The 19,158-nt window shown below is 39.0% G+C and overlaps 1 protein-coding gene across 1 annotated transcript in view; it reads left to right on the top strand.

Moving 5' to 3' along the window:
- SH2D4B (SH2 domain containing 4B) overlaps positions 1-19,158 on the top strand; it is a 189,491-nt gene that overhangs the window by 109,956 nt on the left and 60,377 nt on the right. Inside the window, exons 5-6 of the mRNA XM_043988787.1 lie at positions 9,139-9,355; positions 12,351-12,475. Coding sequence (XP_043844722.1) covers positions 9,139-9,355; positions 12,351-12,475 — 342 coding nt within the window. The remainder of the gene's footprint in view (positions 1-9,138; positions 9,356-12,350; positions 12,476-19,158) is intronic.

Below are 19,158 nucleotides of genomic sequence, written 5' to 3' on the forward strand. Positions count from 1 at the left end.
GAGATTTCAGTGGCCATTTGCTCTAACCTATATCTGAGCAAGAATCCCTCACTACAATATACCTGTGTTCATTCACCTCTGCTTGACAATGACCTCTCATGAGGTCTGACCATGTGGACTGGCTATCTCATCTTCTGTACACCATAGTAAGCCTGGTGCTAACCTTCCTTAGTCTTGGTATTCATTTGGGGTGTACACTCTGGATCTTTACTCTATATGGTACAGTGGAGAGATATGCAGATTCAGAATTACAGTCCCACCCTCTACCTCCATTCCACTTCTGAATATCTCCGATTGTGAGGATTTTTCTTGATATCAAGTCTAAATTTATTTCTTTGCAACCTCTACACATGGATCCCAGATCTGACCTCTGGGGGTCAAACAAAACAAGCCTAATCTCTCTTTGTCATGACAACCCTCCAAATGCTTGAAAACAATTACTGTTTCCCACCTTAGTCTACTCTTCTCCAGGCTACACAATCCCATCTGCAACTTCTGGTCAACTGCCAAGAAGACCCAGTTATATATAGACTTCAAAAGTTTCTAGTTAGGTCCATGGAAGGGAGCAATGATGCTGTCTAGGGATCCATCTTTCTTTCCACATCTGCCCTCACCCTGTGCTCATATTTATTTCCCTATGACAAATTCTCTCTTGGGGTACTAGCTCTGAGCCAAATCTGGACATGGTACTCCTACAAAGTGATACTGAAGCAGGAAGTTAATTTCTCCTGTACCATAGCATGTGATCTTCTAGAGAACTCCTCCCTAAAAGAGTCGGGTGGGCAATAATATCCACTTGAGGAAACATCCACTGCTCTGTCAGTGGGCCATCCTCAGGTAGTTAGTAAGGCTTAGAAGGCTTCTGTGATATGCCACAGAAATGAAGGCTGCCATGGATATGAGTCATCCTTGTGGCAGCATCCAGAAGGTGTCTTAAGTCTGCCTTAGTTGGTTACCTCTGGAAAGGAGACTCAAAGGCAGGAACAGACAACAGATGGAAGGAATTTATCATTGGTAATGAGGGGAAAGGAGGAAGACATGGCTCGAAGTTTTATGGGCAATTCCCTTTATTAATGTCTCTGTGCTAGAGAGGACAACAAAGCCTGTTGGTGATTTGCAGCTTTTCCCCAACCCTCTCACATCTCTTATCTCTCTCCTTATTCCCCAAATGCAGGAAAGCTTTCGTGGGCCTGAAAGTTACCTTGAAAATGTCCATTAAATGTCAATGTAAATTAGTTTCTCTCTAAGCTCTTTCCCTGTTACACTAGTGACATTGAGGGCAGTGCTGAAGGATGACAATCATTGTGACATTTGGGAAGCTTAAAAAGAAGTTGACCCAGAAAATGCATTGGAGGCCCCCTCATCTCCTCACACTGAGACAATGGAGGCCTGTGCATTTTACACACGATGTTCCCTATGCCTCGAATCTATTCTGTCTATACCTTTGCCTCTTAGAATTCCTAACTTCCTTCAAGCTTAGTTCAGGTGACATCTTCTCCATGAATCCTCTCCTGTTTCCCTCAGCTGCTACTGTCCCCAAGCCCAGGTCTCAAGTCAAGAAGACTCATCTTTCTGAGTTCAAATCTGGCCTCAGACATTTACTAGCTGTGTGACCCTGGGCAAGACACTTAACTCTGCCTCCTCTTCTGAAAAATGAGCTGGAGAAGGAAAGGACAAACCCCTCCAGTATCTTTGCCAGGAAAACCCAGAATGAGATCATGGAGAGTTGGACATGACTGAAACGACCAAACAACAAAAATATATGCCAGGCACTGTGCTAAACACTGATAAAACTTAATCTCAGAGTCAATATGGAGTCACTGTAGTTTACTGAGTAGGAGTGACATGCTCAGACCTGCGCTTTTGGAAAATCCCATTGGAAGCTGTGTGGGGTGTATATCAGAATGGGAAGACTGAGTAGAAGATAATTCCAAGAGTCTACCAAGAGATGATGAGGGCCTGAACTAGAGTAGTGGCTAGGTAAATAGAGAGGAGCCAGATGTGAGTAACATGGAGGTAGAAATGAAAAGATATGGCAACTGATTGCATATGTTGATGGGTTGAGAGGGAGAAGTGAAGATGATACCTAATTGAAAAACGAGGTGAATACAAGGCTGTTGGTGCTCTTAAACAGCAAAAGGGAAGTTTTTGAAATGGGTGGATTTGGGTAGGAAGATAATATAGGAAGGAAGGAAGAAAGGAAGGAGGTAGGGAGGGAGGAAGGAAGGAAGGAAGGGAGGGAGGAAAGGAAGGAAGGAAACAACTATTTATTAAACACCTACTTTGTGCCAGGGACTGTGCCAAGTGCATTGCAAATATTATCTTATTTGATCTTACAATAATCCTTGGAGGTAGGTGCTATTATTATTCCCATTTTGTACCTGAGAAAACTGTAGAGGATAAGTGACTTGCTCAAGGTTGCATAGCTAGTAAGTGTGTAAGGCTGGATTTGAACTCAGTTCTTCCTGACTCCAGGCTCAGTGCTTTGTCCACTCTGCCACCTAGTGTTCTCCAATGTCATATTTGTGGGGTCCCATTAACACTTGTGTAGCTTCTCTGGGTGATGGTTAGGCTAGTTACATATGCCTTGAAGAGTCTGTTCCAGACCCTAAAGGGCAAACCTAGGAGCTTGCATAGCTGAGAGAGGGGGATGAGTTTTGAGGTGGATAACCTCAATAATTGGTCATTTTCCAGCTATTATATCCCATGTGGGATGCTACTTATCTTCCCACCTGGCTGATCACACCCACTTTGGGGTCAGACCATGGCCTCCTAAGGTGAGGCTGTGTCCCTCCAACCCCTCTCCTCAATTTTAGAGACTAACATTCTAATTCGTTTATCATGTGTAACAGTGAGTGATAGTTATTTGATCTTGTTTAGCATCTTTCTAGCAGGCTATGTGCTCCATGAAAGCAAATACTGTGTTTTATGTTAACTCCTCATCTCTCTGTGACACGATCTGAACCCAGTAGGTGTTTAACAAATGTCTCAATAGACAAGCAGGTATTATTATCACCCCCATTTTAGACAGAGTTGGGAAACAGAGGCTCCAAGAGAAATTAAATCATTTGTCTTAAGGTCACACATTAAGTGGCAGAGTGGAGGTTAGGACTTGTCTCAATGTAAAAGCCAGGGTTTTCCCATTATGCCATGATGTCTCTCTAGGGTGTCTGCCCTATGGCAGACTTAGTCCAAGGGCTATGTTCTCATGGCCAGAGCGCTGAGGGCTCTGTAGCACTCATGAATCAGTCCAACCTGTAATCTCTGGAGCCTTTTCTGTCCTTAGCATTCACAGAGCTGATTTAACAGCTTCGGGGGTGCTTCCAGTAACTTGCTGAGCATCTGTTAGGAAAATCCAGGCCATGGTCATATGTGAGAACATAGGAAATTCTAGAGATCATGCCTGAAGTATGCTTTCCATAGAGATCCATCTTCAGTGATTTGCTGACTTTGTAGTCTTTTTAACAGACTTCCCCTGCCCTTGAGGATTCACTACCTTTGCATCTGTAAAGGTTACCCTCCTTCCTTATCCCTGGTCTGAATTTGACATTGGAGTGACAAAAAAATCGCATCATAAGAAATGTTCATGGGCTGCAGAGAGTGGGGCATGGACAAATGTTGTCCCACTGAAATTAACCAGGTCAGCTCTGATGACTAACCCCTCTAATCAATTGCTACACAGCAGGTCCTCAATAAATACTTGCTGACTGTCTGTGCCTGAGGGTCATCTCAGTGGCACCTTGTTTACACTGATCTAGCTCTGATTATTGCCTATCTTCATCTTTGCCATGCTAATGCCCCAGCAGCTGATCCCTGGATTTTTGAATGTGCTTTATTTTAAACCGAGGGCAAATCTGGGAACCTGATTGCAGAGTGAATCCACAGTGAGTTGTCTTCTGCAAGTACACAATCTAACCAGGCCTTTTGGCTACTTGAGATGAAAAAGTTTGAGAATTTAGAAAATAAGCAAGTATCAAACACAGTAGCAGTCTGGCCCAGATTTCTTCACTGCACTGTTTACAGAGAGAAACAACATAGATGGTTTTATTTGGCTTTTTTTTTTTTTAACAACCAGACCCTGAATGTCTCATTTAACTAATCCTTCTAGGCACCAGGGTCCTCATCTTTAAAGGTATAGTTGACTTTTGAGGACCCTTCTAGACCCCATGCTATATGATTCTTTTTTTTTTTGAATAAGTGTATTTTATTATTTTCCAGTTACATGTAGAGATAGTTTTCAACATTTTTTTATAAGATTTCCAATTTCAAATTTTTCTCCCTCCCTCTCTCCCTTCCCCCCTCCCCTAGACAGCAGATGTATGGAGCAAACTGCCTCAGTTTACCCAAATAACTCGAGGAGACCACCAAGTCAAGCAGAGACAGATTTATTACATTCCCACAGGAATGGGCAAGCTCAATGCCTGAGCCGCGCCAGCTAATATATGCCTTGACCTTTTATAGGAATGTTGGTCAGAGGGGAAGTCCCCACGCACACTAGGTCGAGCTCACAATCTAACATCCAATCCTGTCTCACCCAGGGTGCGTGTTCAGCTCATGATCAATGTATGGAGACATGCATACGTGTTCCAGGAGCAAGGGGGAAAAGGGGAGGGGGAACAAGGTCAAACCAAAGGAAGAGGAAACAGGGGAGTGACAGATGTTTCAGATCTCATAGTTCCCACTGACTCCCCTCTCCTGACCCCTGTCTCTAAAGATATTCAACCTGAATAACAGGAAGAGTCACTCAGGTGCTTCAGCATTGTTCCGTAGTTGTGTTAATTCTAGAAGGATGACAGGGTTAAAATTTATCTTCGGTTATGTTGGGAAGAAAAGAATAATCCATTGTTGGGACCCCAGGGCCAAGGGGATTCTGCTCTGAGAAAAAGAGACAATGTCACTTAACATCTGGTCTCAACTTAATTGCTGCATCCTGTGCCGAGCCCTGTCCTTTCTTCTTGAGTCCCGAGTATTGAATTGGTGGGCAAACTCCCTGACCCACTGCCTGGGGTTCTGACACATGATGGATTGCAGACAAAACTAATATGTAGCTGACAAGTGGGGAGACTGAGCAGAAGTAAAAATACTGTTAATTGGTAATAAAACTTATAGGAGACAGTGAGAATTTGACAAGCAATAAACTTCTAAACGAACTATACTGGGGCAGGGCTGGGTACCTTCCAGACCCCATCCTCAGAGTTTAATCTGACTCAAATCCATAATCATATCATACAGCAGATAATCAGATATAGGTTTTATATATATAGCTATATGATTCTAAGAGGACAAAATGTTGGTGACATAAAGGGGCCAACTGATTTGTTCAACACAATTCCTTCACATAATTTGAGTCAGGAACCTTATCCCATTGATTTATGAATCAATAAACATTTATTATGTGCCTACTATGTAGCAAGTGCTTTGTTAGGTACTGGAGACATAAAGATAAAAAAAAATTCGTTTATGCCCCCAGGGAGTTTACTCCATATTGGAAGAAAACACTATCTACCTATCTGTGAATTCAAAATATATACAAAGAAATTATGAGGCAATTTTGAGTTGGGGGACACATTAGTAGACAAAGGATAAATAATGCTTTATATAAGAATTATCATTTGAAATGAGCTCTGAAAGAAGGAGGGGATCACATTAAATGAAATTAAGGAAGGGCTTCATCCCAGGCATGGTGGATAGCCTGTGTAGAGGTACAGAGATAGGAGATAGATTTTTTGTGTAAGTAGACCAGTTGGCTAGAAAGTTTATTGATTAAAAAAAAAGTTGATTGATTCAGAAGAAGCAATATATCATAAGCCTTCCAAAGATAGCTGGAACCAGATTTCAATGCCAAACGGTTTGTATGTTATGTTAGAGGCAATAGGGAGTCACTGGAGTTTATTGAGTATGGGGGCAGGGTGATGTGGTTGGACCTGTACTTTAGGAAACCTATTTTGGCATTGGTGAGGAAGATGAATTGGGGAGGGTAGAGGCTTGAGGCAGGGTGATCAATTTCAGGACCATTGCATTGTACAGGGAAAAGATTGGTGGTGTGAATAGAGAGAAGGTGACAAATTGGAAAGATATCACATGGGGAGAATCAACCAGGTTTGGCAACTAATTGATTATGGAGGCAGGGGAAGATGTAGAATTGAGTATTATTGGAGTTTCAAGGATGGTTGTGCATTTGACACAGTTGGGAAGTTTAGAAGACTGGGTTTGGGGGTAAAGGTAATTGGTTTTCTTTGGATGTGTTTTGTTTGAGGTATCTATAGGACATCCGGGGAAATATCTGATAGGCAATTTGTAATGTAAGATTGGAGCTAGTGGAAAGACTAGGAATAGATGCATCTGAGAATCACCTGCCTAGCGATAATTGAACACATGGGAGATGATGAGATCACTGAGAAAAACTATTTGTGCAGAAAAGAGGGTCCAGGACAGATACTTGGGATATTTCCACACTTAGTGGGGCGGGGCATGGATGAATACAAGAAAGAAACAAAGAACAGTCAGGCAAATAAGAGAGAACCAGGAGACTCAGCATCATGAAAACCCTGAGAAGAGAGAATATTTAGCAAATGATGGGGGTCAGCAGTGTTAAATATTGCAGAGAGGTCAAGAAGGATGAGGGCTGAAGAAAAGCTATTGTATCTGACAATTAGAGGTGATTTGTCACTTTGACTAGAGCAGTTTCAGTTGAGTGATGAAATTAGAAACCAGATGGCAAGAAGTTTCCAGATGAACTAGAGCAGAGGAAATGGAGGTAGATATGTCACTAACATTTTTTTTGGTGGGGCAATGAGGGTTAAGTGACTTGCCCAGGGTCACACAGCTAGTAAGTGTCAAGCGTCTGAGGCTGGATTTGAACTCAGGTCCTTCTGAATCCAGGGTCGGTGCTTTATCCACTGCACTACCTAGCTGCCCCCTGATTAAGAGATGTCTTGATAAGATTGTTTTTTTGTAGGGCAATGAGGGTTAAGTGACTTGCCCAGGGTCACACAGCTTGTAAGTGTCAAGTGTCTGAGTCTGGATTTGAACTCACATCCTCCTGAATCCAGGGTCGGTGCTTTATCCACTGCGCCACTTAGATGCCCCCATCACTAATATTTTTAAGGAGTTTGTCTATGGAAGGAAGAAAAAATATAGGATGATAACTTGAGAGACAAAACCGGGTCAGATAAAGGTTTTTTAATTATGAAGGAGACATTGGTACATTTGTAGGAAGAAAGTACCTGCAGATAGGGAGTAGAGAGTAAGGATTTGGAGGGGGATAGTTATTGTGTGAGCAATCTAATGGAGCAGAGGAGAGGAGAGGGGATGGGCTCAAGGATTCAAATAAGAAAAGAAATTTTGCTTTGACAAAGAGGAAGTCCACCTCTTTATCCAAAACTGGAATAAAGGGTAACAGAGTATGGAATGAACTGGAGATATTCTAGGAGTTAGGAGGAAGGGAAGGAGAAATAGATAAGCCCCTTCTTGGGAGATTTCCTTTCTGGTGGGAGCAGGGGAATCGGATGTGTTCAATTCAATGGAGAATATTTAGAACCAGAATATTAGTATATAGCCTTAGGGCAGTTGTAACTTTGACATCGCCCAATGCTCTAAGCAATACAATTTTCCACTAGCCAGAAACCCACTCTACTGACACCAAAGAGATAAATACCTTACTGTACTGGATGAAATTTGGTTTTACAGATTTCCACTGGAGTTTTCACTGTATTACTACATGTTACATGGTATTTGGAACAGGGTATTAACTAGGACAAGAAAGATTGATTATGCACCCATTACGGTACACTTCTCAACAGGTTGCCCTACCACTAGTGTATAAGGGTGTCTATGTGTATATATAGATATACATTTGTATATCTATATATACACACACACACACAGAATACTATCACACATACACATGCATATATGAACACACATGTAAATACATGTTCATATACATATGAATATATGTGGCCAGAGAGCACATGTAGGGAACATGCATGGCCAGGTCAATTCAGACCTCCCAAACTGTAGAATCCCTGATGTCTCATGTTGAAATCATCGTACTGCTTTTTCTTGCTTTCTGCTGGGTACCTCCACCCTATGTTAGGTATCCCTACAGAACTGCCGCTATAACCCATTGCTGCCTACTAGTGTTTTGATGTTTTGTATCTTCTTTACTATGAGGGAAGAGGTCTTTTAGCTTGAAGTCCCAAGGAAATTATCTTTGTTCTTTTTGTCATGCAGACCCCAGCCAGGTATTCCTAGCCAGATATCTATGGAAGCTCTTAGGCATTAAGACTGTATTTTGGCTCATTCATTCTAAATACTTATTGGACATGAATGAGAGAATTCCTTTTTAACTCCTTTTTGCTCCTATAACTCCTTTCTGTTTCCATGATGCCACCTGCGATTTATATGTATCATAGGGTATGGTTGGAGAATATTGAAAGAGGCTGGTGACTTCTCCCAGTCCTGAACTTCTTGAAAGTAACCAGTTTATTGCACTTCCCACTTGTTTTCTGTGACTCTCAGTTTTGCAAATCTGAGGCACTTGACTTATGCTTGTTATAGATGGTCCATATTCTAGATCTTCCATGTTATAGATCTGTTCACACATTCAACAACACTGAGTCTCTCTAATTTCATGTAAAAATATACACAGAACACACTTTTTTTTTTTTTTGGTTGGGCAATGAGGGTTAAGTGACTTGCCCAAGGTCATATAGCTAGTAAGTGTTAAGTGTCTGAGGCCGGATTTGAATTCAGGTCCTCCTGACTCCAGGGTTGGTACTCTATCCACTGCGCCACCTAGCTGCCCCCAGAACACACTTTCTACAGACACTGAATCTTTGTTCACATGGCTGTAAGCAGAGTTCCCAACCCATTCTCTCAAACAATCAATGAACATTGACTTGCTTTGAGACTATTTCTAGATTTTCCCAAATACCCCTTAAAAATTGCAAACATTGACTTCCTTTACAATGCTACTGAAACTTGTGAAGGAAATCTGCATAGGGAACAATTATGTATTTTTCCCCTTCAGTACCACACCATCTTTAACTCTTGAGTAGAGACACTCAATGAATATTTTTTTATTGATTCACTATCTTTGCACATCTCTTTTCCCTACCCTATTGTCTTTTCCAGTACGCCGTTCTAAAGCTGCAGATGAAGAACGGAGACGGAAAGCTCAGAGAGCCCGGGATGAGTATCGTCGGCACTCACTCCGAGCAATTCAGAAAGGGACAGTTGCTGGTCTCAGCAACATGTTCCAAGAAATTGGCTTGTACAATGAGCAGGAGGCAAAACTCAATAACCACCATCATAGCCCCACTCCGCTAAAGTCCATCCTTGTCCCTGTCAGGTAGGTAGCAATCAATTTATTAACTAAACTAACACTTATTAAAATTTTACTTGTAGTAGATACTGTGCTAAGTGACAGGCATACAAAGACCAAAAGAAAACATCTCCTGTCTTTAAGGGGCTTAATTCTAGTGGGGAAGCATGAACATATTGATACACAGTAGAAGCAAATTTGTTGCTGATTGAATCCATTGCCACTTCTTTACCTCACATATTTTACTTACTAGGGATTTCCAAAATCTTTGCTTTTAAGTTGAAAGATCAGAGATGGCAAGATTTGTCAGAGACACAGATCAAAAGTATCTCTTTTGAAATGAAAGTATTGTTTGGTACATGCCATTCACAGTCTATGTCTGCTAAAAATTGAAGGCTTTTTCAAAAGACAGCCTTCCATTAATGTTTTGGACTGTGGAATAAATAATATGAGAGACAAACTGGCTATGGTTTAAAGTAAGACTTATAATAATATAAGATATGGTCCAACAGTTTAGAAATAAGTACTTCACTGCTTGGGAAAACTATTTTCTGAAATGTGTCAAGCTCTAGTGTGTCCATTGCAAGTCACAGTTTTTCTCAGAAAGGTTCCAGTGTCTTTCGAGTTCTTAATAAAAACTGATCCTTCATCTGTCTGCCGAATACATACGAAATGCCCTAATGGAATATATGAAGACCTAGCTATAGGGTAGCTTTGTATAGTTATGAAAAACTACTCTGGTATATTAGGAAAATTACATAAATGCTATGACCAAGACAGTTCAGGCACTACATGGAATTTAGAATTGAGTCCTGGCAATAAAGACTGGACAGTTCCTTTATCATTCCCCACCCCCTGTCTGCTCCATCTTGCCAGTGTCAGTCACTGTGGCTGTGATGTGTAATTGGGGAGTAAACTCAGAGGAACTTGTGTCTCTCTCTCTGTTCAGAAGTAGTTGGCTTTGACGGGTAATCTCTTTGACCGGCTGGGCTGACTTGCTGAAACTCACTGCTAACGTGAACTGAAATCCCCAGCTTGATGAAGAATCAAAGTGAGCCATCTGAAGGAATAGCAGGCTCTTGGACCTTGCCAGGCTGCTGATGGGCCACCTGTCAGAACAGTCTTTCTCATTATTTTTATTTTTGTGAGTTGCTTAAATCACTTGGCCTTCATGGAGACAGAGGAATAGAAACACTAATGAAGGCAGTAAATCCCGAAGACAAGTAGCTGTAAGGCTGGATAGCAAAGTCCCAACTCTCACTAAATTAGGTCACTGGCCACAGAGCACCATGTTTAGTAGAGCATTGGTAATTTCTTCCTTGTCCCTGGGGCTGAATAAAGACTTTGAGGAGAATGTGATGTTATGACATAGTGCTAGATGCTGGCCTTTAGTCCTTTCCCCTCAACCTTTTCAATATTGCTCAAATATACCTTCACTCAAGTACATTATGGTTTCCTTATCTTTTTGCTGTCTTTGGGAGGTTCTTAATCAAGGTTATATGCTATTCTAAGTACTACAATCATTGTCGGGGAGGATCTCTTAAATTATTTCCTGCTCCCCATACCCAACTCTAACTTTATTATGTGATTCATAATTGATAATGGTTATTTTTCTCTTGGTGGGGGAAAGCAAGGATGTAAGATAGGGTGGATGGTGTGGAATAAAGTTTTTTTCTTTTTAATAAATCAATCCATAATCCTTTTTAAATAATCAAGTTTTATTGATGCCTTTTGGTTTTTACATCACAATTCATTTCATAATATACTTTACCTGCCCAACAAGAAAATCATTCCTTGTAACAAACAAGAATTAATTTGATCAAAGCTGACACAGCAACTATGTCAGTGACAACAATAGGCTACATTCCACATCAAGACCTCCATATCTCACATTGAATCTAACCTAAGTTCAACTACCTTTTACCATTATTTTCAATGACATAATAGCAATCATCATGTGAACTTTTCTACAAGTTTTGCTTTTCTCTTTCCGTAACAGTTCATATGAATTTCTCATTCATTCCTTAAATCTTCACTGTGATTTGGCCCTCCAAGGATTAAACTTGATATGTTTATTTCTTTGTTCATTCATCCTTTCATTTATCTGTTTATTTTTATTAATGTTTATTTTCCTATTATCTTTATTTACATATATAAACATACAAATATAAACATACAAATGTATGTTTGTATATATGTATGCACATATATGTATATATCTGTGTATGTATATATCTATGTGTATGTATATATATACACATATATATATTATACACACACACACATATATATATATATATATATATATATATATATTCCTTTCCTCCCTTATTTAAGGAGCTATCCCTTGTAACAAAATATTTGTCTCCCACTTTCCAGTGAAGACAGAGAGATGCATTTCCTCACCTCTGTTCATTATAATTGATAATATTTAGTTTCTTTGTTGTTATTTTTCATCTATATTGTTATCAGTGTTGTAGATATAGTTTTCCTGGTTCTGCTTGCTTCACATTGCTTGAATTCACATGTGTTTTCACACTTCTCTGCATTCATCATGTTAATTTTTTAATAACACAGCAATATTTGATTACATTCATTGACTTGGTATGTTTTTCTTTTCCTTTTTCTTTTTTTTTTTAGTGAGGCAATTGGGGTTAAGTGACTTGCCCAAGGTAACACAGGTAGTAAGTATTAAGGCCAGATTTGAACTCAGGTCCTCCTGACTCCAGGGCTGGTGCTCTATCCACTGCACCTAGTATATTTTTAACTCCACCTTGTATCCCTCCATTGCAGTCAGTACAAATTTAGGGAATTAAAATAAATAGCAATAATAACAAGGAGAGCAGTGAATCATTTGGACTGCTAAACTTTATTCCAAACACAAAGTATTTTGTGGATTTTTTGTGTTGGGAAAAATTTTTGTTTTACTTTGCTCTATGACTCCACATTAGAGTTCAGTGAGGGTTGTTGATTCTCAGTGAATGCTCCTTGCTGCATATTGATGTCTTTTTTTTTTTTTCAGGGCTTGGGAACGGCCCCTTCGTCCAGTCTCTAGAGATGTCATCATTCGCTGGTTTAAGGAAGAACAATTGCCCCGCCGGGCTGGCTTTGAGAGGAACACCAAATCCATTGCCCCTTGGTTTCATGGTAGGAATGTTTTTCATTTCTCAAAGAAACTATTTAAAATGTTGGTCTCTATTCTTAGATGTGAGAAAAAGTGGACTCATGGCAAAATTCTCAAATAAGGAAGGGTAGAAGAGTACCCTTTTCAATATGTGAAGGTAGCCAAAGCTTCAGAGGTTAAAACTCCTGAAAGAGGTATAACTAAGGTGGGGCATCCATGGTTTTGTTTGAGATGACTACATTTTCTATTATCTGTAGGCTGTTATCTCCATACTCCATGATGGAGGTGATACTCTGGCCTATGTCCCCATGGGTATTTGAGGGGATGATAGCCCCAGGAGACTGCAAGCGTATAGGAATCTCAATAGTGGAGGTCAGGAGAGGAGTAGGAGGGGAGAAGGAACTCTTTCTTTATCCCTAATTATCCTTAGCCTTAGCTTCTCTCTATCCTATCATCCTAGGCACTACATTTGTTCTCTTCTTTCTGAAATCCTCCTGTGTTGCTAATTAATTCTTCTTCTTCTTCATCCTCAATATTTTTTCTCACTTTTTTGACTTCTGGTGCTTGCTCCTAGAATCCTAGTTTTCTCTGGACACCCTCTTCAAGACTGGAACCTTCCATCATATTCTCCAACACGCTAGGCTAAGACGAAGAGACGGCATACTCATTATTCTTCATGGCTGTATTTATCCCCACTCACTGTCTCAACAACTACTTTTTTTGCTTCAAATTCACTATATCCTTTCCTGATCTTTGTTTGCTATCATCTGTGGATCTCTAAGTCACCATTTCTCCTCCCCAATAAGCTTAATATTGGACTCCATCTGCTTGATATCAATTCCTATTTGCCTTTGAACTCCATGATTTCCTAGTTCCTCCATTGACATGACATCTATCCTCCTATATGCATCTATTTAAATATAGTTTCTTTAAATGAATAGATTTAGTATCATTTTCAAGTTTACCAGTTAAATTTTGAGCAAATAGCTCCTTTTCCTTTAGCGATGTTATTGCTAGGTCAAAGGGTATAGACTGTTTTATAGCCTTTTGGTTGTAATTCTACATTGTTCTGCAGAATGGTCGGGAATAGTTCACAAGTCCACCAACAATTGCATCAGTGTCCACGTTTTTCCACATTCCCATTAGCATCTGTCTTTTTTTTCCTACCCAGTTAGCCAGTCTGGCAAATTTGAATTATTATCTCAGAGTTCTTTAATGTGCATTTCTTTAATCAGTAGAGCATTTTTTCATGTGACTATTGATCGCTTTTATTTCTCCTTCTGAAAACTGCCTATTTATATCCTTTGACCATTTATCAATTCAGGAATTGCTCTTACTTTTATAAATTTGGCTTAGTTCCCTGTATATTTGAGAACTTAGACCTTTATCTAAAAACGTGATGCAAAAATATTTTCCCAGATTCCTGTTTTCCTTCCAATTTTGGTTGCTTTAGTTTTGTCTGTGCAAAAGCTTTTTAATTTCATGAAATAAAAATTATCTATTTTACTTCCTGTAATCCCCTTTATCTCTTGGTCATAAACTCTTCCCTTATCCATATATCTGACAGGTACATTTTCCTATGCTACCTTAATTTACTTATGATATCAGCCTTTATACTTAAATCATTTATCCATTTTGACCTTATCTTGGTATATGGTCTGAGATAGTGTACACTTAGTTTCTGCCAAAGGTCTTTCCACTTTTCCCAGAAATTTTTATCAGATGTTGAGTTCTTGTCCCAAAAGCTTGGATCATTGCATTTATCAAATACTAGGTTACTATGTCCATTTACTACTGTGTGTTGTGTGCCTAATATATTGTACTGATCCACCATTCTATTTCTTAGCCAATATCAGATTGTTTAGGCAGCTAGGTGGCACAGTAGTTAGAGTACTGGTCCTGGAGTCAGAAAGACTTCCTGAATTCAAATATGGCCTTAGACCCTTAATTACTAGCTGTGTGACCATGGGAAAGTTCTTTAACCATGCTTGCCTCAGTTTCCTCATCTGTAAAAATGTGTTAGAGGAGAAAATGGCAAACCACTCCAGTATCTTTGCCAAGAAAATTCCAAATGGGGTCATAAAGAGTAGGAAATGACTGAAACAAACAACTGAATGATGAAAACAAAACAGATTGTTTTTGTGATCATTACTTTGTAATATAGTTTGAAATTCGGAACTACTAGAACACCTTCCTTAACATTTTTTTTCTTGATTCCCTTGATATTCCTTTAGGTAAATTTTTTGACTTTTTTATCTCTATAAAATAATTCTTTGTAGTTTGATTGGTATGGTATTGAATAAGTAAATTAACTTATGTAGAATTGCCATTTTTATTATATTGGCTTGGCCTACCCATGAGCAATTAATATTTCTCTAATTGCTTAGATCTGTCTTTATGTGAAAAAGTGTTTTGTAATTGTGTTCATATAACCCCTAGGTTTGTCTTTGTAGGTAGACTCCAAAGTATTTTATATTGTCTACAGTTATTTTAAATGGAATTTCTCTTTCTATCTCTTCCTACTGAGTTTTTTGGTAGTATATACAAATGCTGATAATTTATGTGGGTTTATTTTGTATCCCACAACTTTGCTGAAGGTTCTAATTATTTCAACTAGTTTTTTAATTGATTCTATAGAATTCTTTAAATATACCATCATATAATTTTCAAAGAGTAATAGTTTTATTTCCTCATTGTCTACTTTTGTTTCTTCAATTTCTTTTTCTTATTGCTATAGCTAGCTTTTCTAGTACAATACTGAAAAATAGGGGTAGCCAGGTGGCTCAATGGATAGAGTTTGGGGCCTAAAGTCAGGAAGACTCATCTTCCTGAGTTCAGATCTGGCCCCAGACATTTATTAGTTTTGTGACCCTGGGCAAGTCACTTTACCCTGTTTGTCTAGAGTTCCTCATCTGTAAAAATGAGTAGGAAAAAGAAATGGCAAACCAATCAAGTATCCTTGCCAAGAAAACCCCTCAGAAGTTCACAAAGAGTTGAACACAGCTGAAAATGACTGAATGACAAATTAATGATAGCAGTAAAAATGAACATCCTGATTCACCCTTAATCTTATTAGGAAGGGTTTAAGTTTATCCTTGTTGTAGATAATGTTTGCTCTTAGTTTTAGATAGATGGTACTTATTTTTTTAAAAGGCTCCATTGTTTTTAAGCTTTTTGGTGTTTTTATTTATTTATTTTTAAATTTTTAAATTTTTAAATTTTTTTTTTTTGCAGGTCAATGAGGGTTAAGTGAATTGCCCAGGGTCACACAGCTAGTACATGTCAAGTCTCTGAGACCAGATTTGAACTCAGGTCCTCCTGAATCCAGGGCCGGTTCTTCATCCACTGTGCCACCCAGCAGCCCCCTTTCCAGTGTTTTTTTGTTTGTTTGTTTTGCAGGACAATGGGAGTTAAATTACTTGCCCAGGGTCACACAGTTAGTAAGTGTCAAGTGTTTGAGGCTGGATTTGAACTCAGGTCTTCCTGAATCCAGGGCCAATGCTTTATCCACTGCACCACCTAGTTGCCCCTTCTTTCCAGTGCTTTTAATAGGAATGGGTGATATTTGTAAAATGCTCCCACCCCCCTCTGCATCTATTGATATAATCATATGATTTTTGCTGGTTTTGTTACTGATGTTGTCAGTTATGTAGATAGTTTTCCTGATACTGAACCAACTTTGCATTCATGGTCATAATCCCATCTGGTCATAGTTTATGATTTTGTGATATATTGCTGTAAATTCCTTGTTAGTATTGTATTTTTAAAAATTTGCATCAATATTCATTAAGGAAAATGGTCAATAGTTTTCTTTCCTTGTTTTTGCTCTCCCTGGTATAGGTATCAAAATGATATTTGTGTCATAAAAAGAATTTGATGGGACTCTTCTTTACCTATTTCTTCAAATAATTTATATAGTATTGAGAATAGTTATTCTTTAAATGTTTGATAAAATTCACTTGTGACTCCATCTGGCCCTGGGGATTTTTTCTTAGGGAGAACACTTATGGCTTCAATTTCTTTTTCTAAGATAGGATTATTCAATTATTCTATTTCCTTTTCTGTTAATCTGGACAGTTTATATTTTTGTAAATATTCATCCATTTCACTTAAATGGTTATATTTATTGACGTATAAATAGGCAAAATAGCTCCTAATAACTGCTATAATTTTATCTTCATTGCTCATGCATTCACCCTTTTCATTTTTGATACTAGTAATTTTGTTTTCTCCTTTCTTTTATTTAAAATCAAATTAATCAATGGTTTATCTATGGAAGAAGGAGACCAGGAGTCTGGACTGGTAAACTGAGCATTTTATCCTGCCAATGAATGTCAACTAAACAAGCAAGAGTTAATATCTGGGCTGCACCTGGCAATTAGGACCATTTATCTATTTTAAGTAAACTCATTTAAATTCAGAACACTGTCTGTTAAGTGACGACTGCAAATCAGTGTGTTCTGTGTCAATGAAAATATTCAGAATCACAGTCCTGGTTCTGTGTTGGGACAGATGCTGGCATGGGATCTGTGATCTGGTAGAGCTGAACGAAGCCTGATCTTCAGCCGATGCTGAATTCCTGAGTAACCCACTGTCTTCCACCTTTGAACCCTAGTGGTTGATGAACTGACTTCCCCAAGATTGATTTTAAAGGTTATTATTCATTCTCTAATTCCAGGGTGTCTTGGTTCATCTCTTCTGGGACAGAGGAAAGAACATAGGTTTCTCACTTCTCTGCTACCTTGTTGCTATAGAAAAAGTATAGGTTTTCTAAGGATTTACAACTAGGAACTATAGCACAACATGTAAAAGGTTAAAATAACTAGTAAAAGTGGGTAATATGATGAACAAATAAACAAAACCCCAGCCACTTATAAGCTGATGCATGCAGACAGGGAGCTAGGCTACAATTCTTGGTTGTCCCCTCTCCCTCTTCCCCCCATTGACTGGTTCTCTATTTCCTTATTTCCCAGAGTCTTGGGGACTTTGCTTCAATGGCCAGTCCACACTCCCAGGTTCACTCATTTTATCCTCCCAACAACCTTCTGAGGTTGGCTACATAAATATGCTTATCCACATTTTATATGTCAGGAACCTAAAGCTGAACAATTACTACCACCAGGATTAGACCATGAGTGTCCCAACTCCATCAGGCAAGCATCAATTAATCATGTACTGTGTGTCAGGCACTGTGCTAAGCACTGGGGTTATGAAGAAAAGCAAAAAGCACTTCATGTACAGAGCCATCTCCACTATGCTGTGCTGAACCCAGCGATTCTCAGACTAAATCTGTCAGGCTTTGGGGAATCCCAACAAAGCACGAGGCACCATACAAGCTGGTCTCCCAAATTTAATATTGTCTCTTCCCTTTTTCCTCCCATCTATTTCCATGAATCGATCAGTAGCCCAGGTAGGTATAGTCTCTGCTGTCTGAAAACTACAGAAAAGAAGTGAGAAGAGCAGATGGCTTGAGTTCAGAAGATTTGAAGAGGAATGCCCTGAATCCAGGAACCCTTGCATTGCTATGAAGACAGGAAGCTTCTTTGGAGCTGATTTCTTGCCAAATTTTGATTGATTTAAAGCAAGAAATATGACAGCAGAAATGGCTGTATCTTATATGAAGATGAAGAGATTTCTCTTTTTTCTGCAAAAATGGCCTAGTCACAGTATAGGTTTTTTTCATATTGTGTTGTGTTTGCCAAGGAAGAAAAAAGGATGTCTCTTGTGGCTTTGATTGAGATGAGATCAAGTGCAGCAATAAATTATTGGTTTTATTGTTGATTCCCCCAAACTCTCCTTGTTGGTCATTCCTACTTTAAAAAAAATAGTGAGGCAATCTGAGTTAAGTGACTTGACCAGGATCACATAGTTCATAAGTATCAAGTGTCTGAGGCTGGATTTGAACTCAAGTTCTTGACTCCAGGGTCAGTGCTCTATCCACTGTGCCACCTAGCCACCCCCATTCCTTTTTTTAAAGGGCAAAACAAAATCAAAGCCTGATCATCACCCATAAAATCATAACTTTTTTGGATGGAGATGAGCCTTTTATTCTGACTATGTCAGTTACCAGCTATGTGACTATGGACAAGTCATTTACCTCTCTGGGTCTCAGTTTCTTTATCTGTAAAATGAGGATAATTTACCACCAACCTTTGCAAGGTTGTTGTGAGGAAAGTTCTTTGTAGATATTACAATGCTACATGAGTACGAATTATTATTATTTAAAATAAAATATGTTACTAGAAACCTAAATTTGAATACAGAGATAAACAAACAGTAACTATATTTAAATTAATCAATTTCAAAGCATAAAAATAGTTCCTTCGATATAGTGCTTTAAAATTTACAAAGTACTTTATGTTTATGAATGATCTCATCCATCCTTCTGAGCCTCTGTTAGGATTTTTTATCGGTTTATTCTCAATCACTTTTCCCCCTTTGTGGTCCTGGTGTCTCCTACTTTCTTTTGGTTCTGTATTTTCCTCCAACTTTCCCTTTGGGCACATTCAGGGCAAAGCAAAACTTAAGAAAAGCTCTTCTTTGCAGAGGGAAACATCCTTTGGTTGCCACATGCTGCCTTCCTAAAAGCCTCAGTTGTCAAAATTGTTAACATCGTCATTAAGCATCATTCCCTTTTCCTTCCCCCTCCTCACATCCTCTTTGTTTTACTTTCTCTATGAAGGCCAGAAGCTTGAAACAACAGGTA

The sequence above is a fragment of the Dromiciops gliroides genome, chromosome 2 (assembly GCF_019393635.1).
Source record: "Dromiciops gliroides isolate mDroGli1 chromosome 2, mDroGli1.pri, whole genome shotgun sequence".
In the NCBI taxonomy this organism is placed as follows: domain Eukaryota; kingdom Metazoa; phylum Chordata; class Mammalia; order Microbiotheria; family Microbiotheriidae; genus Dromiciops; species Dromiciops gliroides.